Genomic DNA, 23,448 nt, shown 5'->3' with positions numbered 1-23,448 from the left:
TGGCTGTGGCAGTTTCACACACACAGCCCCACTCCCACCCCTTGATGTGCTGGAGGAGCCTGGTGCCCTGCGATGCTGCTCTCCTCAGGGCTCCAGCCATCCCTGTGCCCTGCCTCCCAGCCACCACTCGGGGCTCGGCAGGGAGCTGACAGGCTCGGGTTTGGCACCCCACGGTCTGAACCTTTTATTCTGGTGGCTTCTCCTGAAATGCTGGAGACAAAACTACATTTCCTGTTTAGACAGAGAGAGGAGATAAGCCCCAGAGTGCAGCCGCCCGCTCCGGCTGCCTCCAGTATAAACACCCTGCGCTGCTTTTGTTTCTCCTAGTGGCTCTTTCTCTTTCAAGGTGCATTAGGCACAAGTTACACAGAGCCCATCCTCTGGGCCCATGGCGCGAGGAGGCTGGAGCTGGTGGCTTGTCAAGAAAGAGCCCTCTAAAAGCTTTGCATTTCTCTGGGCTTTCCCACCTTGCTATGGGAGTGCTGTGTAAACAGTGACTGCGAACCTCCCTGGGTGGGGTGCTGGCCATGCCTTCACTTTCTCTGCTTCCAGGGACTGCAAGGTTTGTGTTGTGACTCAACAATCGAGCGCAGCACTTGAGGATTCTGGCACAAAATGGGCTTCGAGCTACCTTTGGCCAGGCTGGGGCCGTTGTGGCTGCCAGGGTACATGAGAGCACCCATGAAACCCCCCTGTGCAGCGAGGATGATGAGGACTCAGCAGAAGAGGCTGAGCTGTCCCAGCACACCCTGTGCCCAGGGTACGGATGCTCTCTTGCTCTCTGCCTCCTTGTCCTGTTTGCCACGTGTCCTGGTGCCACCCCCTGTCAATACTTCAGCCCATCCCATGAGCTCCTCTTGGCTGGGTGCATGAGATCCAGATAAGACAAAGGCAGATCTCTCCTCTGATCTAATCAGGCACAAGCAGCTGACATGGCAGGTGACTCTATTTCTCTCTTTGATAAATTAATCTGGTTAGACACCCACGACAGGGGGAGAAAGTTGGGTCTGTTCAGCCTGGAGAAGAGAAGCTGTGTGGAGACCTCAGAGCAGCTTCCAGTGTCTGAAGGGGGCTACAGGGATGCTGGGGAGGGGCTCTTCATCAGGGACTGCAGTGACAGGACAAGGGGTAATGGGTTAAAACTGAAACAGGGGAAGTTTAGATTGGATATAAGGAGGAAATTCTTTCCTGTTAGGGTGGTGAGGCACTGGAATGGGTGCCCAGGGAGGTTGTGAATGCTCCATCCCTGGTGGTGTTCAAGGCCAGGTCGGACAAGGCCTTGGGTGAGATGGTTTAGAGCGAGGTGTCCCTGCCCATGGCAGAGGGGTTGGAACTGGATGATCTGAAGGTCCTTTCCAACCTGAACTGTTCTATGGTTCTATGATGGCTCAACAACAGGAACGTATATAACATGCTCCAGAGGCCTTGGCTGGTCAGTGGATGGGTTAGAGGAGCACACAGGATGGCTCGGGAAAGGCCTTGTCTTTTGGTCTTGCCCAGCTGTGGGGAGCTGCCACTGTGTAAAGGTGTGAGAGGTGTAAAGGGGTGAGCAGGGAGGAGCAGAGGTTCTTGGTGAGATGAAGAGTGAGGAGCTGGGGCTGTGCTCCCCCGCAGAGAGAGCCCCCCCCTGCTTTCCCTATGGAGGGCCAGAGGGGCTGACATTTGATGAGGTTTTTGCACTGAAGCCTCATTGCACCAACTGGAGCCTTTCTCAAGCAGCTGCCAAGTGCTTGGCAGGGTGTGTAAATATTGTTATCACAGCTTTAGGAAAGGGAAAAATTGAGTATTAAAATATAGACATTAAAATATAGACTCAGATACTGAAATATTTGAGTAGCACCTAACTTTTCCAGTGCCCTTTTCGAAGGGGAGACCTTAGAGCAGCTCCAGTGCCTAAAGGGGCTGCAGGAAACCTGGAGAGGGGCTTGGGACAAGGGATGTAGGGACAGGGCAAGGGGAATGGCTTGAACCTGCCCGAGGGGAGACTGAGCTGAGCTCTTAGGCAGAAGCTCTTCCCTGTGAGGGTGCTGAGGCGCTGGCACAGGGTGCCCAGAGAAGCTGTGGCTGCCCCATCCCTGGCAGTGCTCAAGGCCAGGTTGGACACAGGGGCTTGGAGCAAGCTGCTCCAGTGGAAGGAGCATGGCATCCCTCCCCCATGGCAGGGGTTGGAGCTGGAGGAGCTCTAAGGTCCCATCCAAACCCATTCCACGATTCTCAAAGCTCCAACTTATTGAAGCCCCATGTGCTCAGTGAGAGGAGCGGAGCCTCCTCTTAGCGACCCTGCAGGAACATCCATCCCCACAGCCTGCAATTGCTGGTTTAAACCTGGCTGCTTGTGCCCGCAGCGAGAGCACCCGGTGAGTCAGAGCCGGGAATAGAGGATAGGAAACTCCAGTTCATGCTGCTGGTCTAACCACAGCGCTGGGGAATGCACCTACCCAGAGTCAAGGCACCCATGGCTGTTTCATCACTTGTGAGCGTCCCTGACCCCAAAACAGGGGCTCTCCTCCCCACCCAAATTTGCGCTCTGGCACTTGCCCAGTCCTGGCCCCACTCTTCAGTGCCTGTTGCTGCGTTTGGTCTGGGCTTTGTTTTGTCTTCCAGCGAGTTCAAGGCTGCATCTGCAGTGCCAAACCCAGCCTTTATGAGTATTCTTTTCCCAGGAAACAGCGGTGTCATTCCTCCTTGTCGGGGAGCGAGTTCCCATCACTCCAAGTGGCAACACTTGCAGGTGCTCCTCTGCTTTCCCTATGCAGGGTGAGTCCTTCCAGCAAACTTCGGGAGGGAGCAGCTCCCTCGCAGTGAAAACAAGGCTTATCCTGCTGATCCCAGCTCAAACACCAGGTGGAAATGGGAGTTTTGACCTTGAGAGGTACAAAGTGGCTCAAAGGAGGGACCCTGTGAAGATGGAAAGGAATTAGGAACTTTAGGGATGCTGCTGCAGCGATGGGAGGGCTGGGTGAGTGTGTTGCAAAACACAGGGCTAAATCATTCAATGGTCTCAACTAGTTGGAGTGTCTGATGAGTGATCAGCTGAGGGACCGGGCCAAGCTTCGCTGCAGAGCAGCTGCTTTTGTCAGCCGCAGACTTGTCCCATTTCTCCCCTCTGCTCACACACAAACCCAGCTCCTTGTTGATGCAGATGTTTAAGGAAAGCTGCTCTTCCTCGGGGCTCTCATCTCGAGGGCTGTGGATGAATGGGAGCATTCACTCCTGCAGTCACCATTGTGGACGAGTTCGATACCGGGCTGACGGCTGGAGCGGGCTGTATGAGCAGGCTCGCTGTGCCTCTCACACGCACACACGTGGTGTCATCTCCCACGAAGGATGTCCAGGGGCAGGTCAGAAGCTTCCCAGAGCTCGGCAGCCCATTTGCATACAGCGAGCAATTACCGGTCATTAACACATCAGTCAGACCCGGCAGAGCCCGAAGAGGACTCATCCTTGCGGGTAGGAGGGGGGGCGGAAAGGCGCGGGCTGGCGTGAGGAGCCCGTTATTGGCGCTGAAGGGCTGGGACGATGGCTTCCCCCCGGCTCCAGCCCCGCTGCAGCCGCTCGGGGCAGGGCGGGGGGGGGGGCAGAGGGGCTGCCCCGCGGCGGGGGGGCGGCAGGGCCAGCGCATGCTCCCTGCCGGGCCCGAACCTGCCCATTGAACCGGAGGCGCGGGCGCCGCAGCGGGGACGGGAGAGCCCCGGCAGCCGCCGCCGAGGTAGGGCCGGGGGATGCGGGGCCGGGGAGGGGAGCGGGGGGCGCTCAGAGCAGCGCTGGCGGCCGGGCAGGGAGCGCGGCTCGGCCGGGGCGAAGGGAGGCGAAGGGAGGCGGCTGCCGCGGTCCCGCTGATGCTCCTGCGGTGCGGAGGGGCCGCGCACCGGGACCCGTCCGCAGGTAGGGCTGCGCCTCGCCGGCCCCCCCAGCCCGTGTGAACGCGCGGCGTGAGGGCTTCCCCTGCTTCGCGTTGTTCCAGACGCGTGTGCTGGGAGCAAGTTCGCGTTGGAGGCGGCGGAGCAGGAGCAGGAGCAGGGCTGAGGCAGCGCGATGGGAGCGTGGGCTTGCAGGGACAGGTCAGTGAGTCCGTGCGGCTGCAGGAAGCGTGCTTGGCACCGGGAAGTTCTCACTGGGGGCTCCCGTAGGTTTGCCACCAGGCTGATGTGTCTGTCCCCATCGGCTGCAGCAGGAGGCTGTTGTGTTGAAAGTGGTACCTGAGTGTTATAACGGGGACGTTCCGGGGGTCACTGCCTGGGTCATCACTGGAGACTGTGGTGGGCAAATGCCGCGGTTGTTTATGATAAGCATAAACGGAAAGGTTCATTTGTCATCCCCCAGATGACGGCTTTAGGAGGCAGGGAAAGCGCTACAATAAACGAGTACTGGTGATGGGCAGGCTTGGCAGGGCGCTTGGTTTTCATGCTGCTGTTTTAAGGGAAACGTGTCAGGAGCAGTTTTCCTGGTCCTCATCTTGGTCTGTCAGGCTCATGAGCAGCGCAGAGCAAGCGGCCAGGCTCAAACCGTGTCCCCTCCTGGCACTGGTCTGGTTCTGGATGAGAGCTCAAGAGCACAGCGTCTGCACGTGTAACATGAGAGTAACTGGAAATGCATAGAAACAGAGCATGAGGAAGGACTTCAAAAGCACCCAAATGACCTGGGCTTGGAGTCATGCAGCCACTCCTGAAAACCATGCACCAGCCTTTAAACACTTTCTATTATTCACCCACCAGCAATTCTCTTTCCCTTTTTAATGTGTGATGCTACCTGGCCCTTCTTCCCTCATCCCTATCTACTACCACCCTTCCACTCAGTGGGGAGTGATGCTGGAGCCAGGAATTGCCAGCCCCGTGCTGGGACTCCTGGCAGTGCCTTAAACTCTGGAACTTGTTCCTCCAAAACCCCGTGGAAGCTTGTGGCTGTGGGGTTTGAAAAGAGGCTTAGCAATCGGATATGGATAACTAGAAACCCCAGAGTTAACAGCCAGCTTTACAAGGGATGTAAATCCCAGTATTTCGGGGCCATAAGCCAATCTTGGGATTCAGTAGGAAATTCAGGTGGATTTTTCCTGTGCTGCCTGCTGGTGGGTGCCTGCCCCTACAGCTTCTTGCCTGTGCAGTGTCCTCTGTGAGTGTCTTGTCCTCTTGAAGAGGTTCCCATTGAAGCACCTGAACCTCAGGGTGTTTCCCAACACTGAGCTGCTGCCAGAAGGCCCAAGCCACGTGGCTTTGGGTAGAAGCTGCCTGGAGGTAACAGTAATGTTATCTGTGAGCATCTTGCAGGCTCCAAGATGATCATCACTGTAATATAATAGATAGCACCGTGTCCTCGGGGCAAACGCCACAGGCAGCATCTTTGTGGAGTCAGCTTTTTAATGCTGCATCCATAGCGTGCGATGCTGAAATCACCGGGCTGGTCTGAAAAGCATCAAATGCATGGCATGATGAAGTGACAGGGCAAAAACTGCAACCCCTAAACGAGGTTTATACCACTTGTGTCACAGTGGGGTTGCAGAGCTTTCAGATGAGCTATAAGCAGTGTGAGTAACCTCTGTGTTTATCCTTCACCTTTCTCTATGCTGGAGCCCTTCATCCAAGGAGTGTCTTGTTTTGGCAGTTGACTGTTTTGGGTTTTCTTTAATGTGATTGTTGTTATGGCCTTATCTTGGCTAAGACAACATCAAGGGAAAACACTTGACCCATAGGGTGAAAGCTGTGGAGTCTGTGATGGATTCAAGGCTATAAGAGAGCAGAAGCAAAGGGTGGCAGAGAGCACGGCCATGGTGTGGGGACTATTTCCAATGTTGACTCGGTTTCTGAATGCTTCATACCCGACATCACATCCCCATGTGAAAGCAGGAGCCCCAGGGCTCAGTGAAGGTAGGAGCAGAGCTGCCCATGGAGGGATCCTTGCTCCTATGAAATGGGGGGAAAACGTTAAAGCAGCCTCTGCAAGGCAGCCAAGCAATGCATGTGCTCATAGCCTGCCTGCAAGCATGGAGCTGCACAGCATGAAGGCAGCCTTGCACTCAGCACAAAGCCAAGGCTGGGAAGAGAGCACAGCGCAGGGTTAGCTTTGCTTTTCTGTGTCCTGCTGCTTGTATTGTATCTGAGGCTGGCAGAATCCATGGATCCCCTGAAACTTGGTCTCTTCCTTGTGCTGCTGTAGGAACCCGAGTGTGATCCTGCATGGCCGAGCTGTGGAAGCTGCTGATGTGGCCACCAACCCTGCTCTTGGGTTGCTTGCTCAGAAAACAGCCCAGTGGAGCCACACAGTCACCAGTTCATGATGATGATGTGTACACACGCTGTTCCTTGGAGGTCCTCACACTGGGGCCCTTCCTCCTTGTTTTCATACCCTAAAATGTCAGTTCCTCTTGCAGTTCCCAAATATTAGTTTAAGGTTTTGCCAGCCTGCAGAAGAGGAGAAACAGAGCCCCGGGAATATTGTCTGGCAAAATAAGAGCTGGGATGGAGGAATGTGGCCCCAATGGCGCCTTTGTCCCGGTGCTGGAGGGTGGCTGGAACACACACAGCAACAAGCAGGTGCTTCTTTGGGGGCTCTCGGTTGCTTTACGTGCTGCTAGTCCAGATCTGGAGGACCTGGCCCTGTCTTACAGCCAGGGAAGCCTTGTTTGAGTGACACAAGCTCACAGGTGAAGGCTCGGAGGTGCCACGTTGGGAACACCCAGAAGGTGCAAGGATGGCCCCTGGCAATGTAAGGAGGTTTGTTTGATGAACAGACACTTAACCACTGATGGGCACTGCTTGGGGTTGTGGGGGCCGGGGTTCTTCAGTCAAGGGAGCAGGGGTTTTCCCACCTTCAGGCTGTTGGGAGCTGGAGTTCTCTGGGGTGGTTTGACTCCAGGAGGAAGGCAGAGAACGAGTGCAGTGGTGAAACCCGTGTGAGCTGTCAGCACTCACCAGATGTTAATGTTCTTGCAGAGCAGGCTAGAGCCAGCTCCAGGAACTGTGCGTACGTTCTGGTGGATAACATCTAAACCTTGCTTCAGGTGTATGGGTGAGGGCTTCCCGTGAAATGGTGCGTGCAGTGAGATCTGTGGAGCAGGCTTTCTGTGCCCAGCATGAGGAGCAGTTCCTGCTGGGATCTGACCTGCAAAGATCAGCCCCCAGATCTAACACTACTCTGCCATCTCCCCCAGCTGCCTGCTTCTGGAAGCAATGGGGCAGAGCTGGTTCTCTGGTTAGCTTTGCAGGGGTGTAAGTGTGCTCATGCTGTCCTCTGACCTCTCTGCACAGAGCCCAAAAGCCTTTACCTTACTCTGGAACCTGCACAGGAGCTCTCTCCTGGTGCTTTTGTGCCTTTTCCATCAGCAGTGCTCTGTCTGGGAGTGATGAGCAGCATCTGCTGCTGATCCAGGATGCTCTGCTGCTCCCAGGCCTCTTAGAGCCACTTCTGGTGGGATCTTCTGTTTGGAGGCAGGGTACCCAAAGCGTTTTGGTGCTCTGCAGAGCCCTGAGCTGCCTCTGTTGGTGCTCAGCATCCTCTGTTAGTGCTGTGGTTATCACTGTGTTCCCATGGGCTGGCTTCGGGAAAACATTCCCATTGCTTATTGCTGTGCAAAGAGAATGGAGGATTGTTCTGCTCCCAGAGGGAGCTTCCTCCTAGGTCTGTGGTGAGAGCAGCTCCTAAACACAAAGAGATGGAGCACAAAGGAGATGCCAGTGGCTTCAGTCTGTGTACCAGGTACCGCTGGTGGTGTGACAGGGGAGGGCTTTGTGCGGGCACTGTTGCTGTTGGACTCCAGAGGTGGATTTGGGACTGGATCTGACAAACGGCTCCTGTGTGTGCGGGGCGGTGGGAGCAGCTGGAGCAGTGCTACAACAAAAGGCTGCTGTGCTACAGCCAAGGCTGATGGAGCAGTGAATGGGGCTGGAGGGGTGGCAGGTCCAGGAGAGCGGCTGGATGCAGTGTGGAGAGGGGTCTGAGTGTGAGAAGTGTGGAATTACATAGGGAAGAGCTGCAGGGGGAGGGGAGGAAGGATGGACACTCGCAGCTATTCAATCTCTTAGCCCGGGGATGTTGTTTCAGGGCAAGTTCTTGCAACCTCCATGCTCCAGATCCATCTATCCAGACTGGACAGAGCACTGGAGATGGGCTGCTGGGAGATGGGCTGCTGGAGATCAGCACTGGAGATGGGCTGCTGGGAGCAGGGAAGATGGTCCAACATCTGGGATCTCTGGGAGCACATCTGCAGTTGGGCCGCCCCATTCATCACTGCCTGTGGCCGATGCTGAAGCAGTGCCGGAGCCTTTTGGCTGCGCTGCTGTGACTGGGGCTGATGCCCAGGCAGAACAGCCCAGCACCGTGCTGGGGATGAGCCCTTCCCCAGCTCTGACTGGGCAGAGCCAGCGCAGTGCTGGCCCGAGGTGCCCTGGCTGCTTGCCCAAGGCAGCCTGGAGCGTGTTGTGGATAGAGCCAAGGTCTTTCTGCTTCATTTGGAGCTCACTGAACTTTACTCCAGTAAATAGAGGCAAGAGAGAGCCCGGTGTGGAGGGAAATCCTGCCCCTGCTCCGGGTCCGAGATGCACAAACTGCCATTTACCCTCTGCTCTTCCAGCAGAGGTTTTCAGTGAGCGGTCCTTGAACTTGAACCCCATGCTTAGGTCCTGAAAAGCTCGCGGTGTGGGGCACATCCCTTCAGGTTCAAGGCAGAAGTGATGTTCCTGTTCCTAAGGAGGGACAGTGGCTGCATCCCCTCCTGGGGAAAGGGCGGCTTTGAGCCTTGGCTGCTGAACAGTGGTGAACTCTCCCCCGAGATGCTGGATGCTGCTGTGGGGTTTGTGAGAGTGGCTGCAGCTTAACGTGAAACCCTGGCATGTTCAGGGCCTGTGACACGTGGAACTGGTAGGATGGGGAGAGGAAAAGGCTTGAGGTTTCCCATAAGGACCTTCCAGTGAAACTTATCTGTTTGAAACACTAAAATCTGATTGCTCCTTATCTTTGCAATTACCCAGACAAGGTCAGGCAGAAGGGAAATCATAGAATCTCCTGTTTCCAGAGCCAGCCTCATGACTGCTCTGGCATGATAAGGAGAAGCCTCTCTCAGCTCCAGCAGTGATCTGGGGGCCCTCATGAGCACAGGGAGCTTGTGCAGGCTTTGCTGCATGAAGCTGTTGTTGTGACCAGGTCCCAGCACTCTGATGCGTGGTCCTTGACCCCCGAGCACCCCGAGGAGCCCTCCTGTGCCAATGCACGCGTGCTGCCCACCCGTCCCCTGGCTGCAGATGCCTCCCTGGCAGCCTCTCGCACTGGCGCAGGGCCCCGTGCTGTCTGCGGGAGGCGGAGCAGGAGCCCAAAGCGCCCCGAGTTTTGCTTTATTCCCTTCCCCTCGGAGCGCTCCCACCGCGGGTGCTGCCTGCCCCGCTCCAGCTCCATCCTTGCTCCGGTGGCAGCAGCGGCAGGGTCTCTCCCCAGAGCATCCCAGGAGGGCTGCGGGCTCTGCCCTCAGGCTCCGATGGGAGCCGTGGGGCTCTGTCCTCACGCTGCAAAGCCTCTTTGTTTGCCTCCGTCAAAGCCATGACCTCATTTGGGAGACAGAAAACAGAGCGGGAGAAAGCCCCAACCTGCCTCTGGGGGTCAGAGGCCTCGCTCGGAGGGATGTCAGCATCAGACCGCGCCCGCAGGGACACAAATAAGTGGGCTCGCAGACCAGAAAATGACCATGGGGAAACGGCCTCACTGCCATGGGATTACAAAAGAGCTCATTACCCCTGTGTGTGCCCGGGACCCAGAGCACCGCCTCTGCGGAAGAGCACGAGGTCACGCTCCTAAACCTTGAAGCCAAAGGGACTGCCTGAGTCTGTGCCTGTTGGGCGCCGGGAAAGGGCTTTTCTAACCCAGTTCCATGACTGCCGTGTGGGGGGTTCTGGCTTCTCCCTCTTTGCTCTGCAGAGACCTTGGGAAACGCAACTGAAGCCGAAGAGAGAGGTGAGTTCAATGTTAGGAGCCCGCAGGTCCCGCTGTGCTGGGTCGGAGCCCTCACTCCTACTGACAACCATCCGAAGTGATGCTGATCCAGAGACCCAGCCTGCCCCGTGACTGCCACAGCTTCCCAAAGAAACCAGGAATGAGGAAGCTCCATCGTGGGGTAGAAGTCCTAGAGCTGCCTTGGAGCTGCAGCGTGCTGGAGGAGGAGAAGCCCGAGCACGGCCTTAGCTTGCTGAGGAGTCAGATGTGCCCATACGCAGCAGCTGGGTGTGGGAAACAAGAAGCTCCAGTCTCACTTCCCATTTCCCCAGTCCCGTGAACAGTGAAGCAGCTTCCACCTCTTCTGCCAAATGGGGAAATCGTTCTCCTTCCACTCAGCTCTTCCCTGTGAGGGTGCTGAGGCGCTGGTGAGAGAAGCTGTGGCTGCCCCATCCCTGGCAGTGCTCAAGGCCAGGTTGGACACAGGGGCTTGGAGCAAGCTGCTCCAGTGGAAGGGGTCCCTGCCCATGGAGCTGGAGGAGCTTTAAGGTCCCTTCCAACCCAAACCACTCCATGATTCTATCAAACACATCCCAGGGCCTGGCTCCGCAGGGAACATGCGTGGATGGATGCAATGGAGGGGTCTGAGCCCCCTCTCGGTGTTTCAGCTGTGGGGAGGCTGCTGCCCTTTTTAACAGCATCCAGCTCTTTTGCCTCTCTTCCCGGTGTTCCCTTTACAAGAGCCCATTGTTGGGGGCTGCAGCGGCTGGGTGCAGTGTTTCAGGCTCAAGTGTAATTTCAACGCCTTTAAAAGCCTTTGGAGGGCTCTTCCCCCCCTCGCCAAGAGGACAGCAGCGCCAGCAAGGGCTAATGGGATGGATTACTCTGCGGGCTCTCCCTAATCCCCTTTGTGGGCCCATTGGAGTGGACGCAGTGCAGGAGCCCCCAGGCTCGGGCAGAGAAAAGGCAGCTCAGCGGGGGGGGGGTTACACACAGCCACATAAATACAGACCCTGGCCATGGGGGTGGGATCTGTGCCCATGAGCATGCTGCAGAGGGGGGCACCTGGGGGGGGTTCCCCCCTTTCCACTTCGATTTACATTTGTATTCTTCTGCTAATACTAATAACAGGAGGAGGGGGGGGAAGAGGGTGGCCCAGCCCAAGCGCCAGGGTGGTGGGCTCAAGGCTTGAACCAGCCCGAATGCCACGGTGATGGGCTCAAGCCCAAATGATCCCAAGTGAAAAGCAGGACCAGATCGTGTCTCACCTCCCCTCCCATCCTGCTCCAAAGCAGGGGCTCCTCTCGTGAATGAAAGCAGAAGCCTGGGGCATGCAGGAGCCAAGCAGAGCTCTGCTGCAGAGGCAGCCGAGCCTGTCTGGGGCTGTTTGTAGCAGACCTGATGCTGGCACGGGAAAGAGGGACCAGAAGTGAGGCCCTTGAGAGCAGAAGCTGCAAGTGCCGCTGCCTTGGTTGCATTGGGTGTGTTCAGAGTGCGTGAGGCTTCTGTTTGCTTTGGGGATCTTGTGCCAGTCCTGAGGAGGTGAAACACTGCGAGGGCTGGAAGGAACCTCAGAGCTCCTCCAGCTCCAACCCCTGCCAGGGCACGGACCCCTTCCACTGGAGCAGCTTGCTCCAAGCACCTGTGTCCAACCTGGCCTTGAGCACTGCCAGGGATGGGGCAGCCACAGCTTCTCTGGGCACCCTGTGCCAGCGCCTCAGCACCCTCACAGGGAAGAGCTTCTGCCTAAGAGCTCAGCTCAGTCTCCCCTCGGGCAGGTTCAAGCCATTCCCCTTGTCAGCAAAGACAGAGACAGATTCCTGTTTGTACCCACAGGGTGAGGAGCAGGAGGCCAGAACTGACCCCTCTTTGCTGCTGGTCGATCAGGCTGACACCAGAGCTAAGGCAGCCAAAACCCACAGTAACTTGCCCTCACTGCTACACCTTTACCCTAAGGAACCTGGAACTAACGCTTCCCAAAGCTTCTGCAGGTGGGAACCAGCTCCCTTGGGCTTGGGAACCAGCCCTGCTCATGGTAAGGACTGCTCAGCATCAATGTTGATGGTGGCATTGAATATGCTGCAGTGAAACATTGCAGCGTGGCAGGAAAGAACCCACCCCTGTCCTGCCAAAGGCAACTGCATCCCTTTGAACCAAACTGGGTCTTCCTTGGTCCCCTCCAGGGCATTTCCACCCTCTGCTGCTGCTGTTGCTGCTGCTCTTCCCCTAAGCCGAGCTCACAGAAGGGAGCTCAAAGGAAGTGCAAGTTAATTCAGAGGGACTCAATCGCCCTTCTCCCATCCCTGCTTAATGAGCACTCCCCTCTGCCCACATTGGGAATGGGGTCAAGGAGATTTGGGAAGGGAGGGGGAAGGGGAGAGGGTCAGGAGAGGTCAGGTGAGGGCTCCATTTCATCCCGCCGGGCCTGCCAGAGCTATTCTCCATGGTGTATTTCCCATTCAGCTGCAGTGAATGGACACTGATAGCTGTGAAAGGATCTGGCACTGGGTGAACAGCCCTTCCCTAAGCACTTGCTCTTGTGCTCTCTCCCACCCTTTCTTCCAAAGGGCTTCCAGGGAGTAGGGCATTAATAACACTCAGAAAGAGCCCCTTGGAGGGTTGGCAATGGACCCTTGTGGCTGTGAATGGAAAGCCAAAGGCTGGCAATACCCCTACCCCTCTGCTGCCTGAGGGGGGATAGGCTTCTGCACCCAGCCTGTGGTGATGTGGGTCTGTAGCACCTGGGAAGTGCTGGGCTGGAGCCCTCCACATCCCCACCACCTCCTGCACTGGCCGGGATCAGCTTCTCCAAAAAGCCAAGGCTTTTCCTTTGCTAAGGAAAAGGCTTCTGTGGGGTCATTTCTTCCCCAGGTAAGACAGGGCTCAGGTTCTTGCAGAGCCCTGCCAGGTCACAAACAGCTGATGAATCCAGTGTGATCATTACTGTGGCTCTTTGAACCATGGGGTAGGTGCACAACTGTCATCAATCAGAGGGGCTGCTACCACGTTTAATAACACCTCTTTTCCCTTCTGCATCCACCTGAGAGACTGCAAGGATTATGGAGTACCAGGATATGGATTCCTCTGAGGAACAAATGAGGTTTTCTCTGCCACGTCCCTCAATCTTCAGTCTACCTAAGCACTGTCTGGAGGTGTTTACTTGTAAGCTCCTACACTGGGAAGATGGAGAGGAGGGAGACTGCCTCCAGCCGTGCTTGTGCGTGTCCATCAGTGCACACAGTCCTCTTTCTGCAGCGATTTGGGGTTGGCTTCTTCTAGAAGTGAAAGATGAGCCCAGGGTCTGCCCATGGGGATGCTCGGAGCCACAAGGGAAACAGGAGGTGAGCTGGTGCTGGTGCTGGTGCTGGTGCTGCTGTGTGCGAGCCAGTCCATCCCGCTGGCACCTCCAGGGCGCTCCGTGATGGCCCCAGTGCGTGGCTCTGCCCTCGCTGCTGCTCTTCCCCCGTGCACATCCCGGGGTTCCTCATGTGGGGCCCGGCTGCGCCTCGGCACCGCAGGGAGGTGTTTGTCACAGCTGCCTCTGGAGCGTGCGAGCAGGGAGCAAGCTGCGGGCAGGGGAAATGCGTGACTCTGGCCTGGGGCTGCTCTGCCTTCAGAGGAGCGGGCTCGGGGAAGCGCCTGGCCCTGCTTTCACCCCTTCCTGCTCCCTGCCAGTGCTGCCGGGCGAGCTGTGCTCTGCGAGCCGCATCGGGCCAGAGCGGGGGAGCGGGACGTGCGGGGCTGCAGGAGGTGCGGGGCTTTGTGCTTTGGCTGCCCTCGCCGGAGAGGCTCCTGTGTGCAGGTGGGGAGCGGAGCCCTCTCCTCTGGTCTCCTCTCTGCCTTTGTCCGCATCCTGCTGCTTTGCTCCTGCCCCAGGACCCGCCTCCTACCTGCTGCCTGCTGACCCAGCCTCTCGGCGTTGATCTGCTGTTTCTCTGCAGAGCAAGGACAGGAAAAGGTTGGTTTTCACGTTCAGGCCGCGGTGTTTAAAGATGCTTTACCTTCCCTCGGGGGCGGGGAGAGGAAGAGCGGGGGAAGGCGTCATCAGCTCAGCAGCAGGAGTTGGCCCCGTGGCACGAGAGCTCGGGGAGCAGCTGTGAAGGAGCCCCCCATGTGGCTCCCTTCTGCTCTGTGTGCAGGGCTCTGTGTCCCTCTTGGGGAGGATCTGTGGCAAGGGGCTTGGCGCTGTGCTCTGGATTGTGGAGGCTGGGGGAAACTGAGCCCGGGGGGAGGAAGCTCTTGTTGTCCTGCAGCGTTTGGACCTGTCTGGCTGTGAAAGGGCCTCCCCATCACAAGATGCCAGACCCGGGGTGGGCAGGCTGTTGGCAGCTCCCTTGTGTGTGAGGTGTAAATGCTGCTGTTAGACCAGGACCCCCCTAGGTGACCGACTCCTTCCACATCCAGACAGAGCTTACAGAGCTCCAGAACCAAACCAGCCCAGAGGAGCTGTCTGGGAGAGAGGGGAGCTCTAAACGAAGTCTTTGGGCTTGCTGCTGGGGCTCTGCCTTAGAGGCGACGCTGCAGGGAAGGTCCCATCTTTACCCAGCAAGTACCGGTCCGTGCCCTGACCCGGTCTGTGCAGCCCCAGCCCCTCCGCGGTGCTGCCGGGGCCGCGCTCTGGCACAGCGGCATCGCCGCGCCGGTGCCTGTGTTTGCCCAGTGCAGGTGTGGCCGCGGTGCTGCTCCCACCCCGGCAGGGAGGGCCCTGGAACCAAGCCCTGGGTGTACCTGCCGCGGGTGCCACCTCTGCGCCCGACATCAGCTGCTCCCGAGGGCTGCGGGACCCTGCGGAGCGGCTCCGGGAGCCAGGGACCACCTCTGACCGCGCCGCCTGCAGGAGGTGAGTCCCGGCTCCTGCCTCCCTCCCTGCAGCGCCTCCCGAGCCTCCCTCTCCCATCCCTCTGCCCCCGGCCTCCCCGGGGGTTTCGGTCCAGCCGAGCCAGTGCAGCTCCCTGTGTGCTGTGAGCAAAGTGAGAACCGAGGCCTTGATGGGGATTGGCAGCAAACGCAGTTGAGACAGGAAAGGGCGCACCTGGAGCTGCGGTTTGGTTGTTGGTGGCAGCTTCTCATCTCTGACTGTGCGTGAGTATTGCTTCTGGACACACAGGGATTTCTCTGGTCCTTAAAGCCCTGTGAGGGTGTGGAGGGGGAAGAGACAGGTCTTGACTTCCCTACTGATAAGAAATCCTCTCTCTGTGTGTAAGACCTCTTCTATCGAGTGTTTGGAGCTTACCTTGGGATAAAGAGGGATGAGTCCCCTCCTTAAGCCCTCCAGAGCCTGGACTGCAGCAGTCAGTGGACACGACACCTCCCTCCCAGGTCTATCTTAGAGCAATGGTGGCTCGGTTCATTCTGGCTTGGGAGCCTGCTCCCTTTAGCCAACAGCACCAAGGCTCGTGCTGCTGGGGCTTGAGTTCCCATCCCAGGGCTGTGAGCCAGCTGGGGACCCATCACCATGAGCAGGGCTGAGCATCCTGTGTGTGGCCCACATCTGAGGACGGTGGTTGCTGCCCCCAGCCCTTGCAGATAGAGTGCATCTGAAGTAAGGCTGAGCATGGCTGGGGCCTCCGAGCCCGCCTTTGAAGCCATGTCTGGTGATGAAAGGAAAACTGTTGCTGTTCCCGCCTGCCTCCCCTCGCTGTTTGACCTTGGGCAAGTCATTTGAGTGTTCACAATTGTTAAAGGAAGTATCTCCTGTGCCAGTTGGGGTCTAAGCTGTTGGGAGGGGGGGACCTGAGAGATAGGAAGGAAAATAATCAGTCCTTTTTGCCTGTCATTGGCAGCCCATCAGCTCCTGAGCTCAGGAGGTGCCTCCCCTCTGCAGCAGCAAGAGGCAGGGAGTGATGCTTGCCCCTCTGTAGGAACCTCATCACCACACATCCTCACCCACTCATCTCCATAGGGCTTATCTGAAGAGGGGAAGGAAAAGTGAGACTGCAGAAGCTGTCCCAGCTGTACCTGTCTGCTCACTTGTGCCGTGATGGCATCAAATGCATCTGTGAGCTTAGGGAACGCTCACTGGCGCCGCGTTTGGTGTTCACATGGGGTTTTCTCTCTGCCCAGTGTAGCTGTGGCATGGCTGTGGTCCAGCACCCCTGGTTCAGCCTCTGCTGAGGAGGAAGGGGAGCGCTGGGGATGTTCCCTGTTCCCGTTCCTCTCCCCTGTAATGAAGGCAAAGCTGGAGGGGCACCAGGCTGCACACCTGGATTCTCACCTCTTTTTCATCTGCGTTCAGCCTCCTCCATGCACAGCACCCAAAGCACCGTGGAGGCACAGGAGGCTGAAGCTTCTGTGCAAAGTGGGATCATGAATGCTGAGAGCTAGGCAGCTTGGTTCACTGTTGAATCAGTGGCTGTGAAGGAGCTTCGTGTCCTGCTAACCCACTCTACCTTCCATAGCATACCCACAGACCAAGCAAGGCAGCGCTTGGGTGGACTAGATGCTGGGGACTGACATCGTGGCAGGGTCCTAACAGGTTACAAATGGCATCTGCTTACTCTTGCTAAGGCTGCTTAGCCCCTGTCCTGCCCTGGTGGCCTCTCCCCTCTGCAGAAGGCTGGAAGGAGGGAGCATGTTACAGGGCAAGTAAATGACTCAGCCTAATGAGTAAGGTAATTGCTGTTCACTGTTAGATGAGGCTAAAGTGGGTCAGGTTTGTTTGTGAAACTCCATGGAGGCACCATCTGTTCCCTGAGCCCTGTCTTGGGCTGGAGATGGGGTTTGGGTGAAACTGCTCCCCTGGGAGCCCGCGGAGCAGTGCGGGTGATGCCCTGTCATTAGGCAGTGGGTGGCTCTGGGGATCACCCTGTGTGGCTGCAGCCCTGAGCCTTGGAGGGGCTTCTCATTGATACCACTGGGAGAGGGGACCCTAAGTCCTTTGTTTGTCTGCTACAAGGTCCCCTCTCTGAGATGAGGCTGGACATGAGCCCTCCCTTGGCCCAAAGGCAGCATTGCATTTCCCCAGAGCATGACTGACACTTGTCACAAGCCCTTGGAGAGGCACCCAGCGCCGATGTGGCTGTGTCTCAATCCTGCTGCTCTCAGATGTCCTCTTATCGCCCTCCAGTGTGACTGTCCCTCTCAGCGATGACGTGTCTCTGTGGTGCTTGGGCTTAGCCCTTTCCCCTGCCCTGGACCCCGCTGTGTCTGACAAGCTCTCTCTCCTTACAGACCACAGCATGTGAGCAGAAGGGGAAGCCTGGAGTGGGATCCGTGCCTGCCCACGCCTGGACTCAGCATCGCTGGGGCCACATCTTGCCCAAAGAGGAAGAGGAAAAGACACTTCATTCCCCCTTGCTAAAGATGGGAGGCAGCATCCGTGCAGCAGAGCAGGCAGGGGAGCTCCAGACCTGGCCTGTGGAGCATCCCTGGCTGTGCCACAGCTGCAGCCGCAGCCACAGCACAGCAGCTCGCTGGCACTAGGGCTGTGGGCCAGCACGGGGCAGGCAGCCGGGGCCAGCACTGGGCAAGCAGCCGGGGCCAGCTCGGGGCAGGCACCCAGGGCCATCATGCTCTTCCACAACAGCAAGACCCAGCTTCTGCTGGTGAACTCCCTGACGTTCGGCCTGGAGGTCTGCCTGGCTGCAGGGATCACCTACGTGCCTCCGCTGCTGCTGGAAGTGGGAGTGGAGGAGAAGTTCATGACCATGGTTTTGGGTAGGCAGCTTTCAAAGTGCTTGTTTTCCCTTTGAGTGTGGAGGGCAAATAAAGGCATGGGGGCTTGTCTCTGAGGGCACATCTAGGGCAGCGTGTTCCTGGAGGAGGGGGCTGTGTCCCAGTGAAGCTATTTCTTTGCAGTGCACGCAGAGCAGTGTGCTCCAGACATTGACACTGCCTCTTCCTCTGTTCCAGGGATAGGACCTGTCCTTGGCTTGGTTTTTGTCCCACTGATAGGCTCCGCCAGTGACCACTGGCACAGCAGCTATGGCCGGAGGAGACCTTTCATCTGGATGCTTTGCCTGGGGGTCCTGCTCAGCCTCTTCGTTATCCCACATGCCAGCAGCCTGGCCAGCCTGTTTGCCCTCAACCCTCGGCCTCTGGAGATTGCCTTCCTCATCCTGGGCATCGGCTTACTGGACTTCTGTGGCCAGGTCTGCTTCACCCCACTGGAGGCTCTGCTCTCAGACCTCTTCCAGGAGCCAGACAACTGCCGCCAGGCCTTCTCCATGTATGCCTTCATGATCAGCCTGGGGGGCTGCATTGGCTACCTGCTTCCAGCCATAGACTGGGGTGGCAGCTTCCTGGCCCCGTACCTGGGAGGGCAGGAGACCTGCCTCTTCAGCCTCCTCGCCATCATCTTCCTCGGCTGTGTGCTGGCCACGCTCTTTGTGACAGAGGAGGCAGCCACCCAGGCGGATGCTCTGGATGGCCCCGCACTGAAGGATGCTCCCCCTAAACCCTGCCCCCCTGCCTGCTGCTCTTGCCACATCTCCAGGAGCTCGTGTCTCCTGCAGGCCAGGCACACGATGCAGGCGCTGAGGAGCCTCTGCACGCTGGTGCCGCGGCTTCACAGCCTCTACTGCCGCATCCCCAAGGTCATCCGACGCCTGTTCGTGGCCGAGCTCTGCAGCTGGATGGCACTCATGACTTTCATGCTGTTCTACACGGACTTTGTTGGGGAAGGGCTGTACCACGGTGTCCCCAGGGCCAAGCCAGGCACGGATGCCAGACGCCACTATGATGAAGGTGAGAAGTGCAGCATCTGTTCCCTGGGACAGGAGCAGTCAGTGGGAGCTGGGATGGGCTCAGCTCTGCTGGTAATGCACAACCTTGCAGTTGTTCTGCTCTGAGATTCCCATCTCCCATCGCTATCTGGGGAGCCCTCGGGCAGCTTCCCCACTTCTCACCCCTTTCTCCAGTGCTTTCTGATAGTGCTCACCACGGGAGTCTGTAGCTGCCACGTCCACATCATGGGATACTCTCACTGCAGCATGTTACCTGCTTGCTCCTGTTGGCTCCTGTGTGCTGCCAGAGCCTCGGCTGGCTCCTGGCCCTTCTCCTCTCCCGGATCCAAGTCTTTTATTGTTGGAGGCACCTTCCTGGCCCTCCTCCTCCTCCGGCTGTACATCTTGCCCTCTGGTTTTTCCCCTCGCTGCCTCTGTGAGCTCTGCAGCACACTGCCTCTTTGTGCCCCATGTCTGTTTAACTTAGAGGGAGCTTAATTATTGTTTAACACTTGCACTGTACAGCTCCCAGCAGGCCAGGGCTCCATTGTGCTGGCTGCCACAGAAACATATGTTGAGTAATGCTCCTTGCTCCAAAGAGTTAATGGTTTTAATTCCCTGAAATCTGATAGAGCTCTGCAAAGGGTAAGGTCCGGATTGCTACCGGATACTGCAGTCATTCAGTGCATGTTGTATACTTTACCTTGGCTTAAGCACAATTCCTTGTTCCTTTCATTCTGTTGCTGGTTTTGGCACCAGATAACAACAGATCCTGGTTCATGGGCAGGTGACAGATGCTGGCTTAAGAGTAGGAAGGTGCAAACAGCTTCCAAAGACAAGGATGCTGTTCGGATCCCTATGTCCCATTGCCCCTCTGGTTCGACTGGGGTGCCCGGGAGCATGTGTGGGGCATACTTGCTGCTGGCGGAGGGTGGGAGCTGCAGTGGATGTGCTGGGTGAGGCCTGGCTGCAGTCTCACCCCCTCTGCTTCCCTGCAGGGGTCCGCATGGGCAGCTTGGGGCTCTTCCTGCAGTGCATCACATCCATCTTCTTCTCGACAATCATGGACCGGCTGGTGACGCGCTTCGGGGCGCGCGCCGTCTACCTGAGCAGCGTGGTGTTCTTCCCCGGCGCTGCCGTCGTCATGTGCCTCTCCCACAGCATCACCGTCGTCACCGTCTCGGCTGCTCTGACGGGCTTCACCTTCTCTGCCCTCCAGATCCTGCCCTACACGCTGGCGTCGCTGTACCACCATGAGAAACAGGTAGGGACCAGCTGCAGAGGGCAGGGTGCTGTGAGCCTCTTGTAGCCGATCCACTCAGTTCAGCGCAGGGGAGAGAAACACGTGCCTGTGTGCAAAGGTTTTCCACATGGGCCGCTTGTCTCCAGGCTGTGTCTTCTCTGGAGATTCACCTGGGATGGAGCTGATAAGAGAGCTTGGCATCTCCTTCCTTAGGCAGCCCCTGCTCACAGCAGGCTTTATGCAGGTTTAAAAAGCAGGGAGTGGGTAAGATGGAAGAAAGGAGCTGGGGTTGGTGTATCAAAAGGGATGCCTTGTGTTCCTCTGTGTCCTGCTTATTGTTAGGGAAAGTGGTGCAGGTCAGTTCCAGCTGGGTGCATTCCGCACCAAGTCACATCTGCAGCTCTGAGATGTGCTAAAATCCTCATTTTCCTCCCTTCGAGGTCTGCTTTGCAGTTATTGTCCCTAGCATGAAGATCAGTACCATGCAAACTGAGGGTCTCGCCATTCCCCTCGCTCCAAGGGAAATACAGGGTGTGAAACGTTGGACACCAAGTGCAGTGCGGGGTGGGCTGTAGCTGGGTTTGGTTTCTTTTGCCCTGCCTTGAAAGTTCCTCCTTCCTTCCCCGAGCACTTTGCAGCAGGCTGCAGGGAGAGCCCCAAGAGGTAGATCCCAAAGCGCCCTTGGGTTCCCCATCTGCCCCATTTCTGTCCTCTCCTCTTCCTGTTGAGACCTCTCCTCCCTGCTGCTGCCTCCCCTCATTCCCTCCTCCCTGCATCCTCTCTTCCCTCCCCGTTTTCACTCTCTCTCTTTTCTCCCCTGTCTTTAACCACTGCTCCTGAAGCGCAGCAGCAGAAGGGGGCCCCCACAGTGGCTGCTGCTGCCCCCCCCGTGGCACCGCTGGGGCCGCCTCCGCTGGAGCTCCCTGCTCCGCACACCCTGTGTAAGTCACCCTCTCCTCCTGCATGCCCTCTCCTAGCGTGGCCATGGGGCCTCACCCGGGGCAGGAGGTGGGGGACTGCTGGGTTCCTCCCTCCCACCCCTGCCCAGCAGCTCCAGAGGAGACTCTTGGAAGTCCCCCTTGCAGCACTGGGTGCAGTTCTGGTGTCCCCCAGTAACAAGGACATGGAGCTGTTGGAGCAAGTCCAGAGGAGGCCGAGAGGATGATCAGGGGCTGGAGCAGCTCCTGTATGGAGCCAGGCTGAGAACACTGGGGCTGTTCAGCCTGGAGAAGAGAAGCTGTGTGGAGACCTCAGAGCAGCTTCTAGTGTCTGAAGGGGGCCTATAGGGATGCTGGAGAGGGGCTCTTCATTAGGGACTGCAGTGATAGGACAAGGGGTAATGGGTTCAGACTGAGACAGGGGAAGTTCAGGTTGGAGATAAAGATGCTCCATCCCTGGCAGTGTTCAAGGCCAGGTTGGACATGGTCCAATGCGAGGTGTCCCTGCCCATGCCAGACACTGGAACTGCATGATCTCCAGGTCCTTTCCAACCCAAACCATTCCATGATTCTCCGAGATGAAGCTGTTGATGGAGGCTCCTGTGCCTCCCATGGTTGTATCCTGTTGCAAGGGGTGATTTTAAAGCAGGAGTTCTCACTAAGCTCATTCCTGTGAGTATGGATTTAAGTCACTTGCTCTGGATTTAGGTTAATTCTCCACACTGGGTATTCACCCCCCTGCCAGAACATGTACCACTGAAATCCCAGCCTGGGTCATTATAGAAACCGAGGAAACATGGCCTGAGCCTTGAGAACATCAGTGTCGCATAGGAAGGGCTGGAGCTGTGGGGGACATCCTCCTTTGGCTCACACAATGCCCTTTCTGTGCTGGGTTTGGAGCTGCTTTGAAGTCTGATGGCAACAGCAGGCATGTGGGAGGGGTTTCAGCTCCACAGAAGATAAGTGCCGCTCCTGGATGGATGCATTGGAGCATAAAGTCAGGAATTAAGGAGCTGAAGGGTACAGTGGGCAGCCGAGCAGAGCCCAGGTGAAGCCCATGGAGGGTGGCTGCTCTTCAGTGAGCTGTGCTCGGTGCCAGCTCCCCTTGCACCCGCTGAGGAGGTGACAAGAGGAAGGTGAGCTGAGGAAACCCAGTGCAGCGTCGCCAGGCAGAACCTGGGCTGCCTTTGGGCTCCAGCACAACCAAGGCACCGCTCGGCCACATCCCCTGGTGAGCCAGGGCTGCTTCGTCCCCTGTGGCAGGCAGGAAGAGGGGGGCTGGCTCCTGGGGACCATCAGGGTGGCTCCTGGGGACCGTCAGGGTAGCTCCCCCATCAGGATGGCTCCTGGGGACCGTCAGGGTGGCCCTTGGGACCATCATGGTGGCTCCTGGGGACCATCAGGATGACTCCCCCATCAGGATGACTCCCCCATCAGGGTGGCTCCCCCATCAGGATGGCTCCCGCATCAGGATGGCTCCTGGAGCCCATCCCACCTGGGGATCCTATCTCAGGCCCGCTGCGGGCTCTGCGCACCTCTGAGAGCCTGACCCAGCACACACAGAGCAGAGTGGGGTCCCCCCTCGCCAGCTGGGCTCCGCACCGCTCCTCCTCACGCGCCTCTTCTTTCCCTTAGGTGTTCTTGCATAAATACAAGAGCAGAGAGGAGGAAGCTGCAGCTCGCTTGGACAAGAAATCCTTCTCCAAAGGGCTCCTTCCCAGCCAGAAGCTGCCCTACCAGAACGGGCACACTGGGAGCCTCTTCTCCTCCTCCTCCCCTTCGTCCCCGGCTGCCGGCTCGGCTCTGTGCGTCGGCTCCTCCTGCGACGTCTCCCTCAGGATGATGGTGGGAGAAGCGGAGGCTCCCAGCCGAGGGATCTGCCTGGACCTGGCTATCCTGGACAGTGCCTTCCTCCTCTCTCAGGTCGTGCCCTCCCTCTTCATGGGCTCCATCGTCCAGTTTACACAGTCCGTGACAGCCTACATGGTGTCAGCTGCTGCCTTGGGCCTCGTGGCCATTTACTTTGCGACCAAAGTTGTCTTTGACAAGAGTGACATGGCCAAGTGCGCGGTGTGATGGGGGCACACGGGGCCAGATGAGTCCTCTCTGTGTGTGTGTGTGTATGTGTTCATGTGGCCCCGTGTGCTCCCTGCTCTCCCCATGCTGCTGCTGCAGCCCCAGGGGTAGCGCTGGCGCTCAGGGCAGGAGAGATGCAGCAGCGCTAATCTCAGGTGTAAACAGGAGGCATTGGGCCCTGTGCTTTGGGCCATCAGTGCTCTCCGAAGGTGCCTTCATCAAAAGACAGCACTGCACAGCCAGCACCAAAGGGGTTATCCGGGGGGGGAGAAAGGAAATGGGTTTTTCCTTTAATAACGGGTCATTTTCTAAGCAGGAGATGCAATGGAGAGGGGAGGGAAGGAATCATTTGCTCCCCTGTTCTCCAGTTAGAGCTGTACCCTCTTGCCCAGCTTCTTGCAGCTCTACTCCACCTCTTGAGCAACGCTTCTGCAAATAGGACACGGGGAGGAGATTTCCTTGGGGAAAAACGTAGGGTGGGTGGCTAAGGTATGGCCATGTGTGCATGCACGCTTCCATCCCACCTCTGCCCTGCTCTGCTCTGCTCTGCCTGCGAGAAACCAGCGGGACAAACACGACTGTGTCTCGTTTCAGACAAACAAGGTAAAGTTTCATT

The 23,448-nt window shown here is 57.6% G+C and overlaps 1 protein-coding gene across 2 annotated transcripts; it reads left to right on the top strand.

Moving 5' to 3' along the window:
* The first annotated feature begins 3,592 nt into the window (after window positions 1-3,592).
* Window positions 3,593-22,845, top strand: SLC45A3 (solute carrier family 45 member 3). 2 transcript variants are annotated; one of them, XM_061362836.1, is made up of 5 exons: window positions 3,593-3,709; window positions 17,083-17,568; window positions 17,764-18,597; window positions 19,574-19,839; window positions 22,392-22,845. In XM_061362836.1, exons 2-5 carry the CDS (start codon window positions 17,421-17,423, stop codon window positions 22,830-22,832), a joined length of 1,689 nt encoding a protein of 562 aa, XP_061218820.1. In that variant the 5' UTR covers window positions 3,593-3,709; window positions 17,083-17,420; the 3' UTR covers window positions 22,833-22,845. The 2 variants fall into 2 exon arrangements, with proteins under 2 accessions (XP_061218820.1, XP_061218819.1); XM_061362835.1 differs by lacking the exon at window positions 3,593-3,709 and having other exon boundaries at window positions 16,942-17,568.
* The last annotated feature ends 603 nt before the right edge of the window (window positions 22,846-23,448 follow it).

The sequence above is a fragment of the Neopsephotus bourkii genome, unplaced genomic scaffold, assembly GCF_033783945.1.
Source record: "Neopsephotus bourkii isolate Nb327-2 ecotype Australia unplaced genomic scaffold, CSIRO-AGI_Nbou_v1 NB_1139, whole genome shotgun sequence".
In the NCBI taxonomy this organism is placed as follows: domain Eukaryota; kingdom Metazoa; phylum Chordata; class Aves; order Psittaciformes; family Psittacidae; genus Neopsephotus; species Neopsephotus bourkii.
This window is presented reverse-complemented; position numbering and strand designations above follow the sequence as displayed.

Bases quoted from the DNA above. Each gene is read 5' to 3' on its own strand.
- SLC45A3 (XM_061362836.1), top strand. From the start codon at position 17,421: ATGCTCTTCCACAACAGCAAGACCCAGCTTCTGCTGGTGAACTCCCTG. The intron at 18,598-19,573 runs GTGAGAAGTGCA...GCTTCCCTGCAG, and splicing joins CAGACGCCACTATGATGAAG to GGGTCCGCATGGGCAGCTTG. The intron at 19,840-22,391 runs GTAGGGACCAGC...TCTTTCCCTTAG, and splicing joins TGTACCACCATGAGAAACAG to GTGTTCTTGCATAAATACAA.